The sequence below is a fragment of the Aquarana catesbeiana genome, linkage group LG01 (genome assembly GCF_042186555.1).
Source record: "Aquarana catesbeiana isolate 2022-GZ linkage group LG01, ASM4218655v1, whole genome shotgun sequence".
Classification (NCBI taxonomy): Eukaryota; Metazoa; Chordata; class Amphibia; order Anura; family Ranidae; genus Aquarana; species Aquarana catesbeiana.
The window spans coordinates 355,203,123-355,229,724 of record NC_133324.1 but is presented as its reverse complement, the minus strand read 5'-3'; the positions used below and the strand labels follow the sequence as shown (position 1 = coordinate 355,229,724).

Here is a 26,602-nt window from a genome sequence, read left to right as displayed (position 1 = left end):
CTGCAGTTTGCTTGCTGTTCTTGGGAGCTGTCAATTCAATACATGCTTTCCTTGATCCTCTGTGATGGGGGATCATGGCATTCTGGTAAGAGCGCATTCCTGTTGATTGTGGTGGTGGATTTCACTCAACATTTGGAAACAAGAGTTCATTTACAGCTTGTTTGCATATTGATGGACTTGGAACTTATCATTCACTGGTGTTTAATATATCACATTATGTGTCGATCACTGATGATGTCTATTATTTATGTTATTATTTTTTGACGTCCTTATTATCAGCACTGCTCTTTATTATTTGTTTATATATTGCTTTTTTATTCACATTTATATATCACTACACGGTTTTTGTTTATTTTGGATAGCGCGACTTTTTCCATTTATCTATGTATTGATGTTGTAAATATTAGTTGCGGCTTCCAATATGATGGATAGGTACTAAACACTTTGCCATCACTCTTTTAGTTCAGCCTCCTTGTCTTTTAGCGCGGTTTTTCTATTTATTTTTGTCTGTTCAAATCATTGACAGGCGGTCTCTTGTCATTGATTTGCTGCCTGCACAAGGCTGCATGGAACCTTTGTGCAGGGAGGAAGGCCCTTCACACTGGTGTAGGGATCAGTACGCTCATGTGAATGAGATTATATCTGTCATCAGCACTGACCAGGCTGAAGATATGAAGGCTGTATAGTGTGGTACTCAGCAGTGTTAATTTCATCAACGAAAACGTTTGTCATCATTTTCGTCAGTGGCATTTTTACAGCGACAAAAACTAAACGAAAAAGTACACCACATTTTCGTCCTCTGATGAAAACTATGACGAAAATCCATTCCATTCAGTATATACAGGGAATTCAAATGGATACTTAATATCTCATCACCTCCATGCTGGAGCTCCAGCAGAGAGAAGCCGTGTGTACCGGTGTGTGTACACAGGTACACACGGCTTCTCTCTGCTGGAGCTCCATTCCTAAGAGATTAAAGTGGTACGCCGCAGCCAAATCTTACTACAGAGGAGAGTGGAGGTGATGAGATATTAAGTATCCATTTGAATTCCCTGTATATACTGAGAAGCTGATGGTTGATGAGTGTTTTTTAAGGAGAAGGAGACGGCGGCTGCTGACACCTAAAGAGCAACACTAGAAGTGCTACTAGACCTGTAGGGGTCTTTCTCTGAGGTGAGAGGCTGTGGCACACTATGATCACGGATGGTGGAAGTTCCTCACTTTGAAAGAATTTTTGAATATTGCTTACACTGTATGTGTGCACTTTGGATGGTGACATCACTATAGGAACATTTAATTTTTGCACTGAAGGCTTTTGCACGGAGCACTTTAATATTGTACTGAATTTGTTTACACAGAAGCTTTTTTTTTTTTTGCACAGAGCACCTTTTGTATTTCATTGGAATTGTGTACACAGACATTTCATTTGATTATTTGCAATATTTTGTATACGCATATATTTATTTATTTTAGTTTATGCATTTGAATGTATTTATTGTATTGAGGAAGTGCCACATTATTTGCTTTATATATTGTTACTGTGTGGGGACACCTATTTCATGTTGGCAGCTACTCATTGAACATGCACTACACTGGTTTGCGTATTCGTTTATTTACATTTTATAGAACTCTTTGAGAGGTAAGGCAGCATTATAATTAAAATGTAAAGGATATGTTCACCTTTTATTACACATTATATAGGATGTTTATTTATTTATTATTTGGGATGTAATGTGTAACATGCTCCAGCACATGTCCTCCTCACCCTCATGATCCTCTCCCGCACCCATTGTCACATTTCCAAAAAAGCAGGGCTCTGTCTGCACAGTCGCATCATTCATTCATTCACAAGAATCTGTGAATGAGAGCTCTACAAGTCCTGTTTTTCACTGCCGCAAATGACTTGAAGTTCTCAGTGAACTGCGAGGACGATGAGCACTCATAGTTCATTCACAAGCCCTGCAGCTTTCAAAATGACAGTTTGTACAGAGGTATGGGCTGAAAGCTGCAGGGCTTGTCTGCAGAAGCCCAACATGGCACCCTTGATCCTTTCCAGGTTCCTGTGGGAAAATATTAAATTCCCCCTTTTTTTCTGCAAAAATATGTGCATTATTTTTTCTCAAAAGATGAACTTGGCCTATAAGCGAGCAGATCTGTAAAGCCGCATACACGCAAGCGGAATGTCCGACAGAAAAAGTCTGACGGAAGCTTTTCATCGTATATTCCGATTGTGTGTAGGCCTCATCGGACTTTTTTTTTTTTCGAAAATTCTGACGGACCTAGAAATAGAACATGTTCTAAATATTTGCGACAGAACCAATTCCTATCGGGAAAACCGCTCGTCAGTATGCTATTCTGACGGACCAAAAACGACGCATGCTCTGAAGCAAGTACGAGACGGAAGCTATTGGCTACTGGCTATTGAACTTCCTTTTTCTAGTCCCGTCGTGCTGTATGTTACCGCGTTCTGGAAGGTCGGACTTTGGTTTGACTGTGTGTAAGCAAGACAGCTTGAATGGAATTCCGTCGGAGAAACCTTCGAAGTTTATTCCGACGGCAAAACCGGTCGTGTGTACGCGGCATTACAGTTGGCATTTGGCAACAGTTTTCCTTTAGTTCTGTAGAGATGAACTACCCCAGAAACTTTTGGGACCCTGCCCTATAAAGGGTTTTCACCTGTTGCCCTACTTTCTATTACAAATACTACATGAATGCTGAGTTAATTTGGTTGTAGATAATGGCAGGTGTCTGCACAGTAGCAAACAACATAGGATACTACAAAACAGGATCTAAAGTCCAATACTCCAGGTTTGTCCAGCATCTGGTCCTCACAAAACAGCCAAAAAATCTCTTCCAGCATGTCTCAGCAAAACCTACAGTAAGCCAGCATGCTAATAGAACTAGAAAATTGCCACCTAGAACATGTCTGTGGTTAGCACTAGTGATGTGACATGGCCAGAAATGACCATTTGTCTTAGACTCATTCTACATGCGTTACCATTCATCCCTATGGAAGGGGCGTTTGGCCAGAAACTCAACCAAACATTCAGTGAGCAGGGAGATTTTTAAACACCAATGAGAAGAGCGCATTTAACCCTTTCCCTGCCAAGTCTGTACGTTGTACGGACCGGACAGTGGGAGGTTTCACACACACACACACGTTACCGGCGCCCCCCTCGTGCCCAGCCATGTTTTCCGGGCTCTGGCTGCCCATCTGTGGACCCAGGACCTACATGGTGGGTGCTGGTGGGTGGAGGGTAAGGAGAAGAGTGGACACACGTCAGCTCTCCTCCCCTTCTTGCTGTGACCCGGAAAGCAACGTCTATGACATCACTTCCGGGACAGCCCCTCGGTGTCCCTGGCTAGCTTAGCGATGTGCATTGCAAAACATTCAGTGGAGCCAAGGAGACATGCAGGGTCTTTTAGACTTTTTTGTCCCCTATGTGATGAAAAAAAAAAAAAGAAATTTTCAAAAAAATAAAGTTAACACCCAAGCACATAAAATACCCCTTCAAAAATTATACTCATGTATGAACATAAATGCATGCATCGGGGGGCGCCTAGGTAGATTGCGATACACATGTTACATATCACCGCGCACGCCAGAGTGAGAGCAATAATTCTAGCACAAGACCTATGTAACACTAGTCTGATACCTATAGGGGACTTTTGAAGCTATGCCTATGGAAAATATAGTATAATATACGTTTTTCGCCATTTCACGGGCGCACACAAAATTTAAGGTTTGACATATTGGGCATCTATTTACTCAGTGCAATTTCATCTTTTATATTTTACCAAAAATATGGGTAGTTTATTGTGTTTGTTTGCCCTAAAATTCATTTTAGTGTGTTTTTTACTGAAAATGTTGCTTTTCCTAGACCTTTGTGGTAATAATATGTGACATAAAAAATTGGAACTACCAGTATTTTATTCTCTAGGGTGTCCGTTTTCAGAAAATATATCATTTTTGGGAGTTTTGTGTAATCTTCAGGCCTAAAATTTCTTTTTAACCACTTCCAGCCCCACGGACGTCATATGACGTCCTGGGCTTTGGGCAGGTATATCTGAATGATGCCTGTAGTTACAGACATCATTCAGATATTGCCGGTTTCAGCCGGCGAATCTCTACACCATAGGAATGATCATAGCGGCCGTTCCACCGCTTGATCGTTCCTATGGGAGGCGAGAGGGGACATCCCCCCCCTCCCGCCGCCCTCCGGTGCTTGCTCCGACTCACCGTTACGATCGGTGAGGCGGAGAGTGGATCCGCCGGCGCCGGATGTAGATCATAGAGATTTCCGGCGGACCAGATGGTCCCCGGAGTCTCTATGATCGTCGGAGGCCGGGCGCGATGTTATGACGTCACGCCCGGCCTCTCCATTCAAAAAAACGGCGCCGCTTCGGCTGAGAAGCGGCGATAGTTTTATTTTTTTTTTTTATTTCAGGCTTCCCAGCCTAGTGGTGAGATATGGGGTCTTATTGACCCCATATCTCACTATTAAGAGCACCTGACATGTCATATTGCTATTACAAGGGATGTTTACATTCCTTGTAATAGGAATAAAAGTGATCAATTATAAAAAAGTGTCAAGGGCTCGGATAGGTCCCTCCCCGAGTGAGCAGAGATGGACCCGTCATCCGCTGGCTCAGCAGAGATCAATGGAGCGATCTCCCGCTGAGCTGGCGTTTGATATGGCAAAGTGGCAGAGTTTGATGGGCACAGTGGTGGCAACTGATGGGCCCAGTGGCGGCAACTAATGGGCACAGTGGCTGCGTTTGAGGCTGCAATTGATGGAGCTTTTTTTTCAGAATTTTTCAGTTTGTTTGAGCACCAGCTGCCACTGGATAACAATAAAAATGAATAATTAAATAAATTAAAGGAACAGTGTAAAAATAAAACCAAAATGAATTATTAAAAAAAAAAAAAAAAAAAAAAAAAAAAAAAAAAAAAGCACCCCTGTCCCCCTGTGCTCGCTCGCAAAGGCGAACAAAGGCATTGGTCTTGTGTCGTATGTAAACAGCAATTGCACCATGCATGTGAGGTATCACTGTGAATGTCAGATCGAGAGCAGTAATTCTAGCAGTAGACCTCCTCTGTAAATCTAAAGTGGTAACCTGTAAAGGCTTTTAAAAATGTATGTAGTTTGTCGCCGCTGCGCGGTTGTGCGCAATTTTAAAGCATGTTGCGTTTGGTATCTATGTACTCGCCATAAAATTTTATATTTTACCAAACATTTGGGCAAAATAGTGTGTTTTAGTGCATTAAAATTCAAAAAAGTGTTTTTTTTCCCCAAAAAATTGCGTTTAAAAAAACGCTGCGCAAATACTGTGTAAAAAAAAAAATTGCAACACCCACCATTTTAATCTATAGGGCCTTTGCTTTAAAAAATATATATCATGTTTGGGCGCACCATTTTCCCTTAGAAAGCCTGAATGCGGTGATTGGATTGCATACAGGACCCTGAAAAACAATCACCGCATTCAGGGTGTAAAATGGTGATTACACTACCTCACTATCACCGTTTCGTGATGTCAAGATAGCGCAACCCCCCCCCCCCAAATTACCCCATTTTGGAAAGTAGGCACTTCAAGCTATTTGTTAAGAGGCATGTTGAGACCCTGGAATATTTTAGATTTTGGCACAAGTTTCGGGAAAAATGGCCTGAATGTATGACTAAAATTGAGTTTATTGGATTTTTTTTATAACAAAAAGTAGAAAATATCATTTTTTTTTCCTCAATTTTCGATATTTTTCATTTACAATCGCAAAAAAAAAAAATCCCAGAGATGATCAAAATACCACAAAAGAAAGTTTTATTTGTGGGAGAAAAAGGTTGCAAATTTTGTTTGGGTACAGCATTGCATGACCGCGCAATTACCAGTTAAAGCAGGGCAGTGCCAAATTGTAAAAAGTGCTCTGGTCATTAAGGTGGCAAATCCTTCCGGTCCTTAAGTGATTAAATTGTGCAATATGTATGAATTGGTATGCATGATATGACTTCCTCAATTATTAGAATATATACCTTGCTTTCTTAGGCAAGTGGTGAGAGTTGGGATGCAGGGTGTGACCTGGGGTAACAGGAGGTGTTTCACAACCTCAGAAGAGCAGCTTGAGAGGCTCAGATTTAAGAAATGAATAGTGGATTCCTCCTGAGTACCTGTGTGTAGTGGCACTGCTTTATTTAACAATAGATGCATACCCTAACAAAATGGATGGTTTCCCTTTTCATTACATACCTGCACAAAACACTCCAGGGACTTCACTCCGTAAGATTACAGTCCTCACCTTGTTATTGCCCTTCAATGAATCAACCGTCTTCATCATCTGGAAAACATACAATCAGAAGCTTGACACAGTAATATACCACTTGTCAAAAAATGCACTAAATAATGTTATTTACTAAATGCATGTACTATTCATTTAAACTGCTACACTGAATGTGCATATGTTAGAAACAGTTGGCCGTGCAATATGGTAGCAAACAAATTAATTGAAAAGCAATTTAATTGCACAGGCCACTTGATAAGGTTTTCCAAGGCATGTTTTTTTCCCATGCTGTTGGGAAGATTATATTCCATATTTTGTTACATGCATGAATCAGATGAGAATATCCCTCTATTCTAAAAACTAGAAGATAATAACAAGAAAATTGACACTTTGGAGATACAGTGTCTTGACTCTTGATACAGTGCTGTCGCAGTCTGATTTTTCTGGTTAGAATGCCTCTTACATATTGTTAGAACACAGACAAAACAAACACTATCAATTTTTTTAAAATTTATTTATTTTAGGTACTTGTATAGTGCCGTCAATTTACGCAGCGCTTTACATATACATTGTACATTCACATCAGTCCCTACCCTCAAGGAGCTTAAACTCTAAGGTCCCTAACTCACATCCATACATACTGGGGCCAATTCAGACAGGATCCAGGATTAACCTATCAGCATGTCTTTAGAGTGTGGGAGGAAACCGGAGTACCCGGAAGAAACCAACGCAGGCACAGGGAGAACATGCAAATTCCAGGCAGATGGTGTCGTGGTCGAGATTCGAACCAGCGACCCTTTTTGCTGCTAGGTGAAAGTGCTAACCACTACACCACTTTGCTGCCCATGGATTATATATTATATATTATTTTTTTATATTATACATGCCTTCCTGGCCCAGTGACAATAGCAACCACCATTTCCTCACAGAAGCAGGAAATAAAAGTAAAATCTCCTCACATAGATCACAAACAAAAACCTGGTAGGAAACGGTGCAGACACCTTTTTTGTTGTTGTTTAAAGCATTCTGCAAAATTAACTCTGAGGCCAAGTTCACACCCGTGCGGTGCAGTTTTTTTCTGCATCACGTTTTTATGTGAGGTTTACTCACGCTGCCATTAAACTCTATTGGACCGTATTATGAAAGCGCATCAGAGATGCAGCACATAAAAAAATGCACATAAAAACGGAAAAAAGAAAAACCACACTGCACTCAATTGAACCCGGCTTAAGTGACAAAGTACTACAATGCATTAAAATGCATGGTTATGGAGTAATGGCACTGCTGGGACAGTTAAAAGGGCAAACATTTATAAACCTATTACAAGACAATTTTATGGTCCAGATTATTGAGGCCCCGACTAGGAATGAAGCTCTGCTGGACATGGTAATCACAAACCACGCAGAGCTTTTTACCAATATTCATATAAAAGAGCATCTCGGTAGCAGTGACCATAACATGATTTCATTTAATGTTAGCTGCAAGCAACAAAGACATATGGGTAAGATAAAAAAACACTTAATTTTAAGAGAGAAAATTTTCCAAGAATGAGGGCTGCTCTCCAGGATTTAGACTGGGAGGGAATATTGGCATCAATGGACACAGAACAGAGATGGGAATTCTTCAAAAAGACTGTATGCAAACTCACTGAAAACTATATTCCCATGGGCAATAAGTTTAAAAGTCTAAAAATAAAACCGATGTGGCTCACGGCCAAAGCTAAAATGTAGGCACTTTACAAAATAATCTAGAGTGGATGACTGGGGACAAAGAGAAAGAAAATGTATTAAATACTTTCTTCAGCTCTGTGTATACAAAGGAGCATGGGGGAGCTCATGTCCATAATGGGGGTGGTAGTGACACAGCCCCAATTGATCCACAATGGCTCAAAATGTAATATGGTCCAGAAATATTTAGACAGAATAAAAAGGTGGATAAAGCACCTGGACCAGCTGGCATCCACCCATGGACCCTAAAAGAATTGAGCCCTGTCATTTCAAGGCCATTGTTTCTAATATTTAGGGACTCATTAATGACTGGAATGGTACCACTGGATTGGCGCAGGGCCAATGCGGTTCCCATATTTTAAAAAAGGGATCAAAGTCTTTGCCAAGTAACTATAGACCTGTTAGTTTACCTTCTATAGTCGGGAAGATACTGGAGAGTTTAATAAAAGACCACATAGACGAGTTCTTGTTGGAAAAAAGACTAAGGGCTCTTTCACACGGACGATCCGTATGTGCGTTTTTCATCCTTCCATTTTCGGATGAAAAACGGACATACATGTATCCCTATGGAATGGCGGATGTCAGCGGATGAATGTCCGCTGACATCCGACCCGCTCCGATCCGAAAAGTGTAAAGGAGGAAAACCCTACTTTTCCATCCGTTTTCGGATTGGATCGGGTGACGACGGACTCTACGGTCCGTCATCATCCGATCCCCCATAGGGGAGAGCGGCGCTCTGACATGTCATCTGACACCTGTCATCTTCCTGCTCAGCGGGGATCGGCGGAGCGATAACTTTGTTATTGAATTGATTGTGTCCATGCGGAAATGTTTGTAACAAGTTGATTCATTTAGGATCTTTAAGTACAGAATCAACCGATACTTCCCCGAGGGCTTTTTCACCGGGAATATGTGGGAATAGAAGCCTCGACCTTCCTGATGTTTCGGGACCTGGACAAACCCTTCTTGTTGAATCAGATCCTGTAATAGGTTCATCATTGAGGAAGCTTTGTCTTGATCCCTTGGAAGAGCCGTACCAAAGCCTGCTTGGGGGGGGGGGGTTGAAAACTCCAGACTGTATCCCTGAGAGATTATGTTTTTCACAAACAGGCTTATAGATGTTCTGTTCCACTGTAGGAGAAAGGCAGACAAACTTCCCCCTACTGGGGGTAAGATTGTCACTTGTTTTTGGGGGCTGGTCTGGGGGAGATCTGAAGAGAACTCCTCCTCTTCCCTTACCCCTTTGGGAGACCCAGCGGTTCTTGTGGTCTTCTCTATTCTTATGGGACAGCACTAAAATTCTTTTTAATTGGTTGTTTCTTTTTGGAAGGGAAAGCCTTTTTCTTGTCGGCTGTCCTGTCCAAGATTGTTTCCAGGTCTGGACCAAAAAGAAGCTCACCCAAGAAAGGTAGGCCTCATAACTTAAACTTGGAATCTGTGTCACAAGACCAAGCTTTTAGCCAGACAGCACGTCTGGCTGAATTCACCAGCACTAACGACCTTGCTGACCTCTTAATTGACTTGGCCGATGCGTCAGCCATGTATTTTACTGCCTTCAGTATTAATGGGAAGGAATCCAAAAGATCTTTCTGTGGTTTCCCCACCACTACGTGGCTCTTCAGCTTTTCCACCCAGCATTCTAGGTTCCATGTGACAACCGTGGAAGCCATAGCGGTTTTGAGGCTGGCCCATGTGGAATCCCATGCTTTTTTAAGGAGGGAGTCCAGTCTTTTATCCATCGCATCCTTCAGCACCCCCATATCCTCGAATGTCAGGTCTGTGCAATTGGAAATTTGCGAGAAAGTGGCATCCACTCGTGGTTTCTTATTCCATACCTCTGAGTCCTTGTCTTCGAAGGGAAACCTTCTCCTAAGGATCTTGGAAAGGAAGGGGCCCTTCTCGGGGTCCTTCCATTCTTTCCTAACCGCATCCGAGATGACTCTATGGACTGGGAACATTTGGTGTTTAGTGTCATCCAGAACCTGGTACATTTTATCGTGGACCAACAGTTGCACCTTCTCCTCCTGGATGTCGAGGGTAATGTAAACTGCTCTCGGCAGGTCGTCCACTTCCTCCAAAGACAGTTTGTACCTAGCGGCTCGGCTATCGTCTTCTTACTCCTTGTCTGAATCCTTGAGGGAGGGAAAAGTACTTGCCTACTCATCCCCTGAGTCCACAACCTCTACTGGTCTAGAGGTGGCTGCTCTCGGGCTGGATGGTTGTTGCTGGGGTTCGACATGGCCTGCCGGGCTCTGAACCAGCAAGGACTTAACTGAACTCAGCGAGCTTGTAAGTTCTTGTACTGAAGAGAATAGGTCCCTGTAGTGCTTGTTTCCTCTTCGACCAAGTCCTTGATACAGGACCTGCACATTGCCTTTTACCAAGACTCTCTGAGGGGGTTCTTGCAGGAAGGGCATTTCCTCTGACTTGGTGGGTTTGAATGTTTAGACTTCCCTAAAACTTTTTCCTGGAACAAGAATAACGACATCTCACTAAAGGTCCCTGGACTCCCTTCCTGCCCTTAGTGCAAAAAAAGCAAAACAGACCACCACCAGCAAAAAAGAGAGGTGCCCTGAACAGTGTGAAACCCCAGTTTAGCAGCAACCACCATGATCAAACTGCAGGGTCCGAGAGAGGTTACCTCTGACCGTGCAGCTACAGGCCCCCTACAGGGAGGAACATCACCAAAAGCCCAAACATAAGCCCATATGGAGAATAATTAAGGCACCGCTGTACCCCTCTTACCTGGGCCTGACCGGTACCTGGGGCGCCTGTTTCCGCCGTAGCTGTCGGTCTCTCATCCATCATAGCAGAGAGCGCAGGGGGACTGAGAGAACTCGTCTGTTTTTGAATTACCCGGTTTCTGCGTCATCAGCGAGGGCCGGAACCGGAAGCGCCGGTAGATATACCCGCCCCCTTGGCCTCTATGTTCCAGGCGACGGGAACCACTTGCCGCCACACCCCCACAGAAAGCCACATCACCGGACATGACGTCACCTGCCAGCCAGGACCCGGAACCACCATTGAAGACCAGCAGCGGCGAACCGCCCGGACACCTAAGCCATACCTGCAGACCCCGGGCACTCCAACGCTGATACCTCCTGCTGCCTGTTGCTACCCCTGAACTTGCAGAGGCTGGGGACTCCGGAACATCCCCCGCTCATAATGGGGGGTGCTAGGATGGTCACTGCACTCCAGGCAGACACACTAGGGTAAGCCTTCTCCCTCCACCTTGGAGAGAGCGCAGCTGCCTGGTTACAGCATGCGCTTCCATCATGGCGGAGGAAACACAATAACTGAACCATGGTGGAAGAGGAGGGGTTTAAAGGCTGCATATGTTTCCTGGAAAAATATTTTAAGCAACGGACAGCATGGATTTATGAAAGACAGAAGATGTCAAACAAACCTGATTTCTTTTTATGAGGTGGTAAGTAAAACCTTGGACAAAGGGGTGACTGTGGACATGGTATACTTGGATTTTGCAAAAGCGTTTTACACAGTTCCCCACACACGGCTCATGTGTAAGGTAAAGTCTACAGGCTTGGAAAGATCATTTTGTAAATGGATAGAAAACTGGCTAAAAGACAGGATTCACAGAGTAGTGGTTAATGACTCTTACTCTGAATGGTCTAAGGTTATCAGTGGTGTACTCCAAGGTTTAGTGTTGGGACCCTTACTTTTTCATATCTTTATAAATGATATAGGGTCTGGGATTAAAAGTATAATTTCTGTCTTTGCAGATGACATTGAGCTATGCAGTCGATTAACAGCCTTACAGGATGTCCCCAATTTACAAGCCAACCTCAATGCACTTCTTTGGCAACTAAGTGGCAAATGAGATTTAGGGCACTTTCACACTGGGGCAGGGGGGCGTCGGGGGTAAAGCGCCGCTAATTTTAGCGGCGCTTTACCGTCGTTTTAGCGGCACTTTTCGTCCGCTAGCGGCCGAAAAAGGGTTAAAAGCGCCCGCAAAGTGCCGCTGCCAAAGCTCCTTGCAGGCGCTTCGGCAGCGCTGGCCACTGATTTTAATGGCAGGGGCGTTGTAGGAGCAGCGTATTCACCGCTCCCGCAACTCCCCAAAGATGCTGCTTGCAGGACTTTTTTTTATTTGTCCTGCATGCACACCACTCCAGTGTGAAAGCACTCGAGCACTAACACTAGGGCTGCAGGGGAGGCATTTTTCAGGTGCTTTACAGGTGCTATTTTTAGCCCTTTAGCGCCTGAAAAACGCCTCGGTGTGAAAGTAGCCTTAATGTTGATAAATGTAAAGTTATGCACTTGGGGGCTAAGAACATGCATGCGTCATACATACTAGGGGGAGTACAATTGGGGGACTCAATGGTGGAGAAGGATCTGGGGGTTTTGGTAGATCATAAACTATGCCAAGTTGCGGTTTCCAAAGCGAGCAAAGTCCTTTTTTGTATTAAGAGAGGTATGGACTCCAGAAAGAGAGATATCATTTTGCACCTGTACAAATCATTAGTAAGAACTCATCTGGAATATGAAGTTCAGTTTTGGGCACCAGTTCTCAAAAAGGATATCGGAGGAATTGAAGAAAGTGCAGAGGACAACCAGACTGATAAGAGGCATGGAGGAGCTCAGCTATGAGGAAAGATTAGAGGAACTGAATTAATTCCCTCTTGAGAAGAGGAGATTAAGGGGGGATATGATCAATGAGTACAAATACATAAGTGGTCCAAATAGTGAACTTGGTTTGAGTTATTCACTTTAAGGTCACCACAGAGGACTTAAGGGGGCACTCTTTATATCCAGAGGAAAAAAAGATTTCATCTCCAAATACGGAAAAGTTTTTTCACAGTAAGAGCTGTAAAAGTGTGGAATAGACTTCCTCCAGAGGTGGTTCTGGCAAGCTCAGTAGATTGCTTTAAAAAAGGCCTGGATTCTTTCCTAAATGTATATAATAATATAACTGGGTACTAACATTTATAGGTAAAGTTGATCCAGGGAAAATTCAATTGCCTCTCGGGGGGATCAGGAAGGAATTTTTTCTCCTGCTATAACAAATTGGATCACGCTTTGTTGGGGTTTTCGCCGTCCTCTGGATCAATTGTGAGTATAGGATTGTGTATATGGGATTGTATTTTATTTTATTTTTTTTTTGGTTGAACTAGTTGGACTTGTGTCTTTTTTCAACTGGACTAACTATGCAACTATGATACAGTTTTAAATTTTAAAAACAGCAATAGTTGAAATTATTATAAAAACACAAACTGCAGGACCCCAAAAACATGTTCTGTTGGAATATAATTGAGGTGATCAGGGAAACATAATTCCACAGAGTCACGGTATGCATAGGAGAAGCACTCCTGTCTGATAGAATCACAATCATGGCTATGCTGATGTTCATTGAATGGTTTCCAGCATTGTGTAAGCCTTGGTTATGTTCTACGCAGCCCTTCCAATTATGCAATAGTTACACCTACAAAAAAAATGATTATTAGCAATTTCTGACATAGGAAAGAAACAATATAACTGTAACTTACCGATTTGAGCAAACCTTTACTGATTGCATTTTTTGCCTGTGGACGATTTATTCCAAGTACAACAATTCCTGGTGGAGGAATAACAAACATTCAGGTGGGCTTAAACAGAGGTAAACGTTATCAAATATCTTGTATTTTCTCGACTAACAGCTGTCTAATTTTTCACATCATCTTGATTCCTTAAAACAAAATTCTTAAATAAATATATAATCGAAACCTCTCGCCGACCCACTGCATAGTAGGTGCCCTCCAGTGCCTGCCCACAACCTGATCTTTGCTCCAGCTTCATTGAAAAATCCAGTATATCCAGATAAAGGGCTCATATGTACTCATCTCCTGCTCTCACACAGGGAAGTGCTTTGATGCCTTAAGCTGTCAAAAGAGTTGATTTTTGCACAGGGTCTTCATAGGGGCTGAAGTATAGCTTAAAGAGGCAGATAAGACTGCTAATGGAAGGTTATGGCACAAGAGGTTGCATGCCGTGCATTGGGGGTTAGTTTGCATACTGTTTATAGTGGTGTGCTTTAAACCTCATTTGCATAAAACAAAACTTCAGATTTCTCCATCATCTCAGTCTGCTTCCTTTCCTGGAATAAATTACTGTCCACTACCCAATACCAGCTACTCAAGCTGGTTGTTTAGTGGTAAGCTCGTTCTTCAGACAACTGAAATACAAATGCATGTTGGCATCATTTTCTGGTTAGACAACATTAAGACCCTTCTCTATGGCCCACTAATCCAAAGTCTGGCACGTTTCCAATCTCATCTGTATCCTACTCAACTCACCCACCTCACCTTTTGCTCCTCAAAAAGCATTTCTCTCTGCAAGTCCATACAATGGTTGTCAACTATGCAAAAAATAAAAAACATTTTAGGTACGCTCACCAACTGTTTACTGAACATTTGTGCACTAATTTCTAAATTGTTCTGCGATTTTTTCCTCTTCATCACAGAAGAAACCTCTTCATACTCTCACCTTCATGACTTCTCATGTGCTTCTCCAGAGTTTCAAAACCATACAGGATTTTCCACATAAATAAGACCAAGACCAAGCAGCACTATAAGCTCTTATTAAAGTGGAAAACTGGCCTTTTCCTACACAGTTGCATGCTATACGCAATAACATTTTTATTGGTACTAAAATAATTCATTTTCTTAGTTTATGGACTCTTAATGTGTTAAAATGCTGGGGGTTTTTTTGGGGGGGGGGGTCGACAATCAACCAAACCCCCCCCACCCCCGCCAGCAGACTCATCCAGCAACACACACCCACCCCAACCCCCCACCTCATCCAGCAGCCCTGCCCGCTGTCTGCCCAGCACTTACCCCATCCTAGTGGCGGGTCAGGCAATGAGATGTGTCCCAGGAGCGGCTCTGTTTCCTCGCATGGCGTTTCTATGAGTTTCTGCTCTCCTCCTTGCAAGGCGTCCAATAGGAGCTCCTGTACTGTCAGCCAATCAGGTGATAGGTACCACACCCGCTTCCCGATTAGCTGGGAGGAGGATCAGTGTTGCAACAGCAAATATTTATTCGCTGTTGTAACAAACCAGGGTGGGCTCAGGATGCATGCTCTGCGACCCGAGCCCAAGCTATTTTGAAGCCTAATCAGGTCCTTCAAAAATAAAAAAAACCCTGGCTGCTGTAATTCATGTGCCCGGTGATCTGAAAGGGGCCGGACAGATGAATAGGGGGGCAGCCATGGGTAGATTCATGCTATGCATGAATTTATCCACTGCATATAGGGGGTGGAGCCGCTAATGGACGGGCTGCTACTGGTTTGGATATTAACAGACAGAAGAGAACACAATTCGTGGCTGAAGTAGAAATGCTGTATTATTGAACTATGCTGTTGCGTGGGGGTTGAATTACTAAAACTGGAGAGTGAAAAATCTGATGCAGCTCTGCATAGAAACCAATCAGCTTCCATTTTTGTTTTTGTCAAAGCGCTATTGAACAGGCTGAAGTTAGAAGCCGATTGGCTACCATGCACAGCTGCACCAGATTTTGCACTCTCCAGTTTTAGTAAATCAACCTCATGGTGTCTGTGCGATCAACATACACTTTGTTGCTGTGCTTTGTTTAAAGCTTTAAGACCCCTTTCACACTGGAGGCGTTTTTCAGGCATTTTAGCGCTAAAAATAGCACCTGTAAAGCACCTGAAAAAAGCCTCATCTATAATTCCAGCGTGCAAGAGTGCTTTCACACTGGGGCGCTGGGCTAGCAGGACGTAAAAAAAAGTCCTGCAAGCAGCTTCTTTGAGGCACTTTAGGAGCAGTGTATACACTGCTCCTAAAGCGCCCCTGCCCATTGAAATCAATTGGCAGGGACGCCGAAGTGTCGCTTTTACATTTTCAGGCTCTTTCTTTCTTTTAGGTCCAAGCAATAGTCTAGATGGAAAATACAGACTCTGAAATGCTGCCCTTAAAATATAACTTTAGTACAAATTATCACCTTATCCAATGATGATTCCTAGCTATACATATGAAACATCAATATCTTAAAATATGTATTAAGACCCCTGTTAATATTGTGACAAACTGTCATAGGTGGCATATGGACTAGTCCTGGGGTGAGCATTGTATGTAGTCTGCAAGAGATACATATTTTACAATTTTGCACCTGGTTTGGAAGCCAGGTAAAAAAATGGTGTAATAAAGGTGGGGGGGAAGTAAAGATTGGAGATTTGTGCACCTAAGACTGTTAGTACTTTTGGTTTTGTAAGAGAAGAAATTATGCTGTACCCTCTGTGGAGGAAAGACTTTTTGTTTCCCTTTTTTAAACAACATTGTTTCTTAGTAAGAAGCAAATTGAATTTCTGCAAACGAGCCTTGCTGCTCCTGTTCTCAGTATTTAGTGAAAGGGGTACATAAACTTATATCATGTGCTTCCTTCCTTTCTCTCTTACCATTTGACACCACTTTCTCATAAGTTAGGTTCTCATAAGATGATTTACCATGCAAGCAGCTGCCAAAGTCAGCTCTTGCAGTGGTTGCAGTGGCGCAATGCACTTTTCAGCGCATCACACTACATGCTTTTCTTTTTATTTCATTTAAAGTGTCATATAGCGACATTTCATGCATATGTCCACATAACAGCTTGGATGTGTTGTGCTTTGTGCTGCTGTGTGGCGACATGGTGATATGCAGTACCATCCAATGCATTGTTCAGACATGCTGCATATATTTACACTGCACAGCACATCACACTAGCATTGAGGTGTGAGTGATGGGACATAGAAAAGGCAAAACATTTAAGTATAGATATAGATATAGATATATAATTTTTTTTTTAGGAGTGAACACATTCCCTCTGTTCTCAGCCTCATAACAGCTGGGGGGAGGAGAAGCAGCAATACACCAAGCTTCCCAGTGAAAGGGCTGCGTGGGGGGGGGGGGGGGGGGGCTGGGGTGTCAGAACAAGTCTGATCATTGGAGGGTAGCCTGAGTTCCCAACATAGCTAGAGAACTGACCATGGTGTGCTCTCATGCCTACTGTGATCAGTTTTTAATAGGAAAGCAGAGGGACTGGCAGGAACACCACAGATTTCACACAAAGGAAGCAATATAAAGAGAACAGGATACTTTCTCATACAAGTGCATGGTACAGCAGGCACATATCAGGTATATGAAATGTTGGGTTTATGTATTATTTAAATGCAGGTCAGTGCTACAACACATGGAAAGAGTTGTTTCATTTCTATTTTAAACTGAATGGGTTGTTTTACAAAATGATTGTTTACAATCACTTTAACCAGTATAGAAAAATGCAGGTCACTGCATATAGTGTGAACAAGCCTTGAAGTTGTAATTATCTGTATATGGGGCAGCATTTAGCCCATCCCACTGCTGATTTAGTATACACTCGCTGGGATCAGCAGATTTTTTTCTGTTCATAGCAGTAAAGATTTTTTAACTCAAAATAACGTGATTTGGAAATGCTGCCCTATTGACTGATGATTTAAAAGAAATGTCCATTTTAGTAATAGAGCTGCTACACATGCCAGCAGATTTCTTACCAAGTTTTTATATTGCAGCATAGTATTACCTAACTATGTTAGTAATAGTACAGCATCAGCATGGGTGTACTTAAAACGAAGGTTGTAATCAAAAATTTTAAAAAAATAAATAAATAAAAAAAATAAAAAAGTCAAAAGACCGAAAATTGAGAATATACAGATGTATGTATGTATGTATGTATGTATGTATGTATGTATGTATGTATGTATGTATGTGTATATATATATATATATATAAATAAAATCTTCATAGTCATATGTATGTATGTATGTAGTTTATATAAAGCATACCAGCATAAGCATAACCTCTTCTAAGTTGTGAAAGCCCACAGTCCAAAATAACTTCCTGCAAAATAACAAATGGGTCTACTCTCTGAATTCATGTCCTGTCCTATAAAGAATTCACACACTGTGCTAAACTGCTGTCCTCTGTGCATACTGTACAGTTCTTTTATACACCAGAGTCAGAACAGAATGAATCTGGACAAAGCAAAGGCTAAATACATATCTGAGTATTTCAATATTTGTTATAAATAGAAATGTTCTTTAAAAATAATCAGGTTGCTAGGGTAACACGCTCTGCTTTTTCATCAAACTCCTTCCAGAGCGACAGCAATAACCATAACACACAGTAATACCTTTGACATTACCTACGCTATAGTACAGCTTGGCAGAACAGAACACTGAAGCAGGGATTACTACAAGTACTCACAGTGACTCACTACTCTGCCGGGGTCCTTGAAAACCCGTGAAACATAAACATCTATGAATGTTTCAGTATGACAATTAGAAGTTTCAATTCAAAAACAAGTCTGACTTAAAAATAGAAAACTTAATTAATTAAATGTAAGTCAACAATTTCCACAGCAGGTCATATGAATAATTCTACATACTTAAAGGACAAATACACTTCTAGTAAAAAAAGTACAAATAAACTAACCAAACCCCCCCACACACTGAAGTTAGAAGCGGATTTGCTAACATGCAGAACTGCACTAGATTTTGCACTCTCCGGTTTTAGTAAATCAACCCCATTGCTTGGGCTGGAATCTTCTTCAGCGCTGTCCATGCTTGCATAGTGCAACCTCAGACTTAAACAGGGCCATACTCCGAGCATATCTAAGCTAAGAGTAAGCTCACAGTTAAGGCTACAAGTGTTTGCTGTGAAGATTTCAACAGTAGTGGCTTTCAAGATTAAATCAGGGGTGGGAGGGGGTTCAAGGCTAGTTTAGGTTAGAGCTGCTTGGGGATAACTGCACCTTTTTACTATAAGATGACTTTTCCATTAAAGGATAGCTAAACTGAAGAACAAGTAAATACAGAAAATACCATTTTCTTTCAATTCATTTTATTTGAAATGATCAAAAACAAGAATTACACAATTGGCCAGTATACAGACAGGTAGTGCCAATAGCATTTTACAAATTATCCAAAAAGAACATTGAGGGTGTTTGAAAGGGCAGAAACAGTTGTCACTCAAATCGCATACAGAGAGAACATAACACATGGTGGCCTTCAGCCACAAACCAAAGTATTAGAGCCTACTAGAGAGGTATTAGGCTAAGGGTTCTCCAAGACCATTGGATGAGTAAAATATCCAGGAGGTATCAGAGTGATGAGCAGACCTACGTAATATCATTGAAGATTTCTACCATACCAAACTGAAAACATATAAGATTTAACTACCCTCAGGTTCATTGTCATACTGTATATAGAATTGAGAAATCAGTTGGAAGCTCTTGAATACTGGAGAATCTACCCCCAGAAAGAATGGGTCTGTGGGGCAGAGCTCCACCTCAATCCTCTAGGGTACACAAATAAGGCTAAAAAGAATCTATTTTAATGCAAAAGCTTAAATCTTCAACATCCGTAGGTTAGAGGAATCTTCTCAGAAAATACCCTTTTATCTTGCCAGTGTCCTTGTTCCTTCCTGTAAGCCACACAGGAGAATATCTTCCTTTCTAGCGATCTTCTGTAATCTACCAATTGAAAGAATCCAGAATTGGAGAATCCAGCCATAGATTCCAGATTTTTTTAAACATTTTGGGACATGCCCTACCATCATATATGATCTTATATTTGAGCAAGTCCACATTATTTAGATAAAATACTTGTATTAGAGTCGGGAGGTTAGGGATCTTCCAATTAAGCAGAATAGCTTTCCTGGCTTGAAAACATTAACAAAACAAGGTACTTTCATGGGTGAAAGAAACAATCATCCAGAATCATCCGGGACATCCAGAAAACTCACTTCAGATGTTTTGGGAGCAGAGAAACCCAAATTCATTTCAGGAACAGTATACACTGCATCTCAGAAGGCTCTGATAGGAGGACAGATGCAGAAGACGTTATGGAAGGTGGCTGAGTAGTCCCCGCACCGAACACGTTGGGCATGTGGAATGAAGCCCATGCGGTGTAGCTTTTTAGGCCTGTAGTATATTTGGTGTATGAACATAAACTGTATAAATGGGTCTGCTGTCCTGATTGTATCTGCACACCAGGTGTCAGTTGTCTCCTTAGAAAGATCCGGAATAAATCTCTGTCATGTTGGAAAACAGACTGCAAATGGTTGTGTTTCTTTCACATGAAAGCATTTATAAAAAGTGGTAGTCAGTTTGATCTGATGTTCCATAGGAAGGAGGACCTGGTGTTAGGGTGGCAAACTGGTTCAGAATAGAATGAACAGATATTTAAAGTAAAATTTGCTGGAGAGGATTATGCGAACCTACGTGTCCTCAAAAGACAGATAAGAATTCCCATCGCACAGATGAGAGTAAAAAGACACATTTTTAGCACAGCCAGAAAAATGTCTGCAGAAACACCATCAGAACTGCAGTGGCACAACCAGAAACACTTAAGCCTCGTACACACAATCGGATTTTCCGCAGACAAAACCTCGGACTTTTGTCTGAAGGGCGTTGGCCAGGAACTTGTCTTGCATACAAACGGCAAGGAATTGTCGGCCAACAAACACGAACGTAGTGATGTACTACGTGGTTTTGCAGATTTTAGCGTCACCCTTTGGGCTCCTTCTACTAACTTCATGTAAGTAGAAGTTTGGCGAGTGTTGATTCGCGCTTTTCATTTCATGCTTTTCAGTTCATTTCTGAACGGCCGTTCATCAACCAGCCATGTTGCGTAATCGGAGGAGATAACGTATTTATTATTTGCCTTGGAGTAATTGCTCTGACCCAAGTCCAGTCCAGGAACAGGAGGAGGAGGATTTCTTGGACCAAAAATTGGTTGCTTTATTAAATTGTGACCAATTATGTCATATGCCTTTGCTGCGGGAGCTCCAGGAGAATAATCCGGATGATTTTCGGAATTATCTCTGGATGACGGACCCCTGCTCTCACCAACTCTTGGCATTGTTGACCCCCTATATTAAAGAAGCAGGACACATGTATGAGGCTTTTATTTTATTTTTTGGTTGAATAATAATGATTTGATTTGTAATATTTTTGGATGCATATAATGCACTTTTTGGTTAAGTTCTATTGGCAGATAGCATGTCTAATTTTATTTGTTTTCTTTTTTTTAATGCACAATAAAAAAAAAAAAATTGTGTAGAATAATACTTGGTTATGTGTTTTACTTCAAAAGACAATTTGGGAGTAGGCAGTTACATTTAAAGAGGAAGTAAACTCAGCACCTCAAATGCTCCTTTTTAATAAATCCTGTCTGCTACACCTTCCCATAACATTCTGCATCACTCTTTGCCCCTTCAGACGTTTCTTACTGTTTTCCCAGGTGGTTGTAAAATCTTGCTTTTTTGTAGCAGCCAGCGCCATCTCAGCTCCTGTCTTCCGAGGCCGCAGTGTAGATTACTTCCGCCCTTCCTGTTACTCTCTCTGCTGTTATCTCGCACATGCTCAGTTATGTTGCAGCCAAGCCTCGTTTTCACTCGAGATTAATGAGGTGGGAATATGCGCATGCAGCAGTGACATCATGAAAACTAACCTGACAGATTACAAGCAAACTGAGCAGGTTAGGATCAATCCATAAAGAGCAATGTGTACAGAGCTTATTGATGATTACATCTGGGAAAACTTATCAAGGAGGGTTTACAACCACTTTAAAAAATATACAATGTAAAATTTTTAAATGGACACCGACATAGTTGTATCTTAAAATCTACAGGATAATGGTGCTGTGGTAACTTGCCCAAAAAAAAAAAAAAAAAAAAAAAAAAAAAGCACAAGCATAATAATATTATTCTTGATATCACTAGAAATAAAAAGCCTTTGAAAATGTGTTTGCAATAACTCCTTCAGTATCACCAACAAAGCAGCTTCATTATTATCCCATTAAAGAAGAAGAGAATGTGCGCTGGATTTTGAGATTTCATAATTTGCCACGTCACGAATGTTAGATCGCCATTAGGAACGCTAGTTTACAAGACCGACCGCTTCTGGCTCGTCCTTGTCTCCGAACATGTATGTTTGTACTTTGGACTTTTGTACGACAGACTTGTGTACATACACACGCTCGGAAAATCCAACAACAGACATTTGTCCGCGGAAAATTTTAAAACCTGCCATCCAACATTTGTCAGCGGAAAATCCGACAATTGTCCAATGGAGCGTACAAACGGTTTGATTTTTTCCGCCAACAGTCTGTCATCACACATTTCCCGTCAGAAAGTCCGATCGAGTGTACGAGGCTTTAGACCTAGCATTTTTAGTTTGGCTCTTGTTTAAAATTAGTGTGCATGTATGTATAATCAGTCTACAAGTAGCAGTCGCCAGTATAAATTTAAAATGGCCTAGGCAACCATTTCCTGCCCCTGGTGGCCATGACCCCCATAGGGTGGGCAAGTGCAGTTACCACACATTTTACTTTCTAAATATGCCCAATTTTTATTAGAGCAGTTGTTTAAAACCTAATCCAACCAATAACTGGGCTGTGTTTTTATTAAACATATTACGGTAACCTCTTTCAACAATCAAACACATCTTACTGTTCCAATCCAGTATTGCCTCAGAAAAAAAGATTAGCCTTGCAATTAATACAGAAAGCAAATTGTTAAAGTGTCACTAAACCCACATCATAAAAAACTATCAATAAATGGTGTATTACATGCATTTTATACTTAGTCACTATGCGATTTGTTTTTTATAGTCTGCAAAAAACCTGGTTAATCCTGCTGTTCTCTATCTCCCCCTACAGTTCATGTCCCCAGTTCAGCTAGGGATTTTGCAGCTCTGGTGGCAACCCTGCACATGCTCAGTTTTCTGTAAGTTTCTATGCTGAGCATTCCATGTAACTATAGAGTCACACATGTGAGCGTACACAAAGTGCTAAATGATAGCCCAATACGATGCCTATCCGTTCATGGTTATAGATAATGTTATACGAATGTGAGGTAACTCCCCCCTCACTACCCTCTTACTCCACTTAAGTCCTAATCCCCTCCTATTTCTACCCCTTTCCCTACCCTCCCCTTTTTTCCTTAACATCTCGCACTAGGTTAGTGGCGTGTGTGAATACCACTTTGGTCATGTTAAAATTTCATGATGTATACTTGTGTTTCTTTACTAGCTATGTTATGCCACAAAACACAGGTTCCATTGATGTAATAATGTTTCTATTAACCTCCCTGGCGGTTTTCCTGAGTGTGGCTCGGGGTTAAAATTCAGTACCATTAGCGGTAACCCCGAGCCACACTCGGGATCGCATTGCAGGATCCTGGGGCGGCGTTATTTACCTTGTCCCCGGGATCCTGCGATGTCCCCCGCAGTGTCCGAGGGCTCCGTCCTCCTCCGAAGCCTCTCCGTGCCAGGCTCCGTTCCCTGCGAGCGGCGCGACGCACGGGGGCGGAGCCTGGCGGCAAATTCAAAAAAATGTCAAAATCATAACACATACAGTACTGTAATCTTACAGATTACAGTACTGTATGAAATGATTTCACATCCCTTTTGTCCCCAGTGCTCTGGCCCATGCCCTGCATGCAGTTTTACATGATATACACTGTTCTTTCTGCCTGGAAACTGGAGATTGTCCATAGCAACCAAAAAGTGTCCCTTTACGTCAAAAGTGGCTTTAGATCAGCTAGAAAACAGCGATAGTAAATTAGAACACTTGCAGAATTGAGCGATAGTGAATTGTGGGGAAATTTATTTTATTACTATTTTTTTTAATTTTTTTTAATTATTTATTTTTATTTATTATATTATAATTTATGTTTTTGTGTTTCAAACTTTATCATACCCGGGATATCTACTAGACTCTGGTTTGGACAGATTTAAGTGTGTTATTGTTAAGATTTACAGACCTACAATATAAAACGCCAAATTTCCATGCAAAATAATTGTACCGCTTTCAGCACCTAAAATCCGAAATAATCATACCGCCAGGGAGGTTAATCCTCTCAATAAAAATGTATTAAAAAAATAAATAAAACAGCCCACTCCTCCCTTTTCTTCCATGCTCACTAACCAGCTAAATGCAATGGGGGTGGAATAATACATGTAGATGAATTGAGGCTTCACCTCCCTCTTATTTTAAGACACAGGATGCAGGGGCGTGACACCGCCTGTGGCTGGCAAAAATTGTATGACAATTTAAACAGTTTATTGATAGTAATTATTTATTTTTAACTCTCTATTCCAAAGGCTGTTTTTGTTTTTTGTTTTTTTAACATTTGACCAGCAGCAGAGGACTAGAAACTCCTCCTGCTTATGTTTCCTTGCAGACAGACTGGGAAAAAGCTGGGTTATGTGACAGCTGTATAAGGATTAGGAAAAAGATACTTAGATGTTTGTTTTTTATTAAAATAATTACAATAATTACAATCATCTATATACAGAAACAGAAGGGACAATGTAAATTAAACAGTGTGTGTGTTTAGTATGACTTTAAGCACGGACCATGTTTTCCTGTTACTGGTGACTCACAACTAATTCTGGCATCTGTACCACTGGGCAGAAAAACTGTAATTGGTTAAAACCAAGACTCTGTTGAAGAAAGAGATCAATCATTGCTGCATGGACTCCAAAATCTTTCAGTGTAACAACTTAGTCATATGGGTTATTTGTGACACGATCTTCGAAAACTGAAAAAGTATGTTCATTAAATGTCACATGTAACCACAAACCTTTCTAAAAATATACAGTATATACTATACAAAAGAACAATAAATTGAAGTGTATATTACCCTAAACATTTGGGGGGGGGGGGGTTGGTGTGAGCCCACATGTATATTTTAAAAATCTTAGTCTCTAAATTTAATTTGCTTTTCCCATCTGAGGTGCCTGGTTGATCATGCCCATGCATGGTCATATGACAGCACTTTTAAACTTACTAAAGAGAAAGATCATTTCTAAAACTAAGCAAAAGCAGTTATGGTGCCTGCATAAATATACCTGTATTAGACCATTGTATGTTCACAACTACTTTAAGGCAAACCTGCATTTAAAGTGGCAGCCAAAATATTTTTTAATTTTGGACAGGGTGAATTAGGGTTCCTAGAGCTCTCAGGGTGCAGAGATTTCCCCCCACGGTCTGTCTTGAAGCCTGGCAGAAAGTAAAAATAATCTGCTCAAAGTGAAAGCAAACACTTTCACTAAATCGGGTGTCCTGACTGGGAGATTTCCAATTAGTTTTTCCTCTAGTGACAAAAATTCTTCCCACTTTATGCTTCAATGACCAGGGCCATGGAGGACATTCAAAAAGCATAAAATCTGACAGAGGAAGTTCTTACCATCCTATACAAAAAAACATGATCTTCATAGGCCTTTTTTCTTTTTTTTTCTTTTTTTACTGTGTGTGTTACGGGCTTGGAGGAATCTTGAGGAAATGCTTGGTTTCTGGGTTCACAGGTCATCTAAAATTAATCATAGAGGGAGATCAATGGACGCATGTTCACAGATCTCTCCTTTAAATGACCAAAACTAAGTATGCAAAACTAAGCAGTCAGAACATCAGAGGCAACTGCCTGGCAAAAAGCAGAGCGGAGACTCTGTGTTTTCGATCTGCATAGCATGGAGGCACAGGAGTCATCAGATGTCTATCAAATGTCTAGTACTAGTTTCAATAAGGAAGGTCCATGGCTGTTCTATCACAAAGGGGGCTTGAACGCCCCTTTTTTTAGTAAAAAAAAAAAAAAATGTATTAAAAGGTTAAAATAAATGGGATGTTGAAGAGTTAAAAGGTGCATTAATGAAAACAGGGATATTATTAACCACTTTTCAAACTATACCATATATATGGCCAGGTGGTACAAACGTTACTTCAGGGGGACTTACCAGTACATCCCCCTGTTCTCACAGGCAGTGATTTGATCTGTGTTTGCCATGTCCCTCGGGCACAACAGATCATTACAGAAACTGGCCCTGTACCATGTGACTGCTGTGAGCAATCACACAGTACTGCAGCCTTTGAAATCTTTCCTTTCACAGCAATCCCCACTCAAGAAGAAAAAAAATAAATAAAATAAGGGAAACTGATCCCTGTCACTATAGCAGTTAATTGCCACTATGGTGACATTGCACTGCTCTGATTAGTGAAAGAATCAGAGACACAGTATGCCATTGCAGCATACAGTGTCTCTGATCAATGGCCAAACCAGTACAATGTCACCATAGTGACACGGCACTGCTCTGGTGACAGTGTTTTGTTTTTTTGTTGGGCTCATTTACATCTGCGGTGCTCTCTGAAGATCGCTCTGCAGAGAGCAGTTAAAAAGATGCATCGCCTCCCCGCTGCCTGTTTTAACACCCTAAATGCTGGACTACCGCAAGCAACCATGTACATTGTGAGCAGTTACGGAGCAGTTACAGCATAGCCCCGTTCACTTGAATGGGGTCATGCTCAGCAGGCAGTAGTGGCCACCAAGAAGTACAGGGGGTAGAATTCCTGCTGTGGCATATGTACACACCCAGCAACTACCTGCCCAGCTAAAGGGGGAACAGTTGAGGGCTAGTAAAAATGCAGGTAAACCTTGGAATTTCACCACCCCTCAACAGCAAGCGTAAACAAGGCCTTATGCCGCGTACACACGAGCAGACCTTTTGACCGGACTGGACTGACGGTCTATCCGACGGACTTTCAGCGGACTTCCGACGGACTTTCCTACACACGATCA

General features: G+C 41.6%; 1 protein-coding gene across 3 annotated transcripts in view; it reads right to left on the bottom strand.

The window, feature by feature from the left end:
* The window catches only part of AUH (AU RNA binding methylglutaconyl-CoA hydratase), a 399,227-nt gene that overhangs the window by 362,741 nt on the left and 9,884 nt on the right, over positions 1 to 26,602 (bottom strand). For all 3 annotated transcript variants that reach the window (XM_073632885.1, XM_073632878.1, XM_073632892.1), the window contains exons 2-3: positions 13,503 to 13,570; positions 6,241 to 6,328 (exon numbers count right to left, since the gene is read on the bottom strand). In XM_073632885.1, coding sequence (XP_073488986.1) covers positions 6,241 to 6,328; positions 13,503 to 13,570 — 156 coding nt within the window. The remainder of the gene's footprint in view (positions 1 to 6,240; positions 6,329 to 13,502; positions 13,571 to 26,602) is intronic.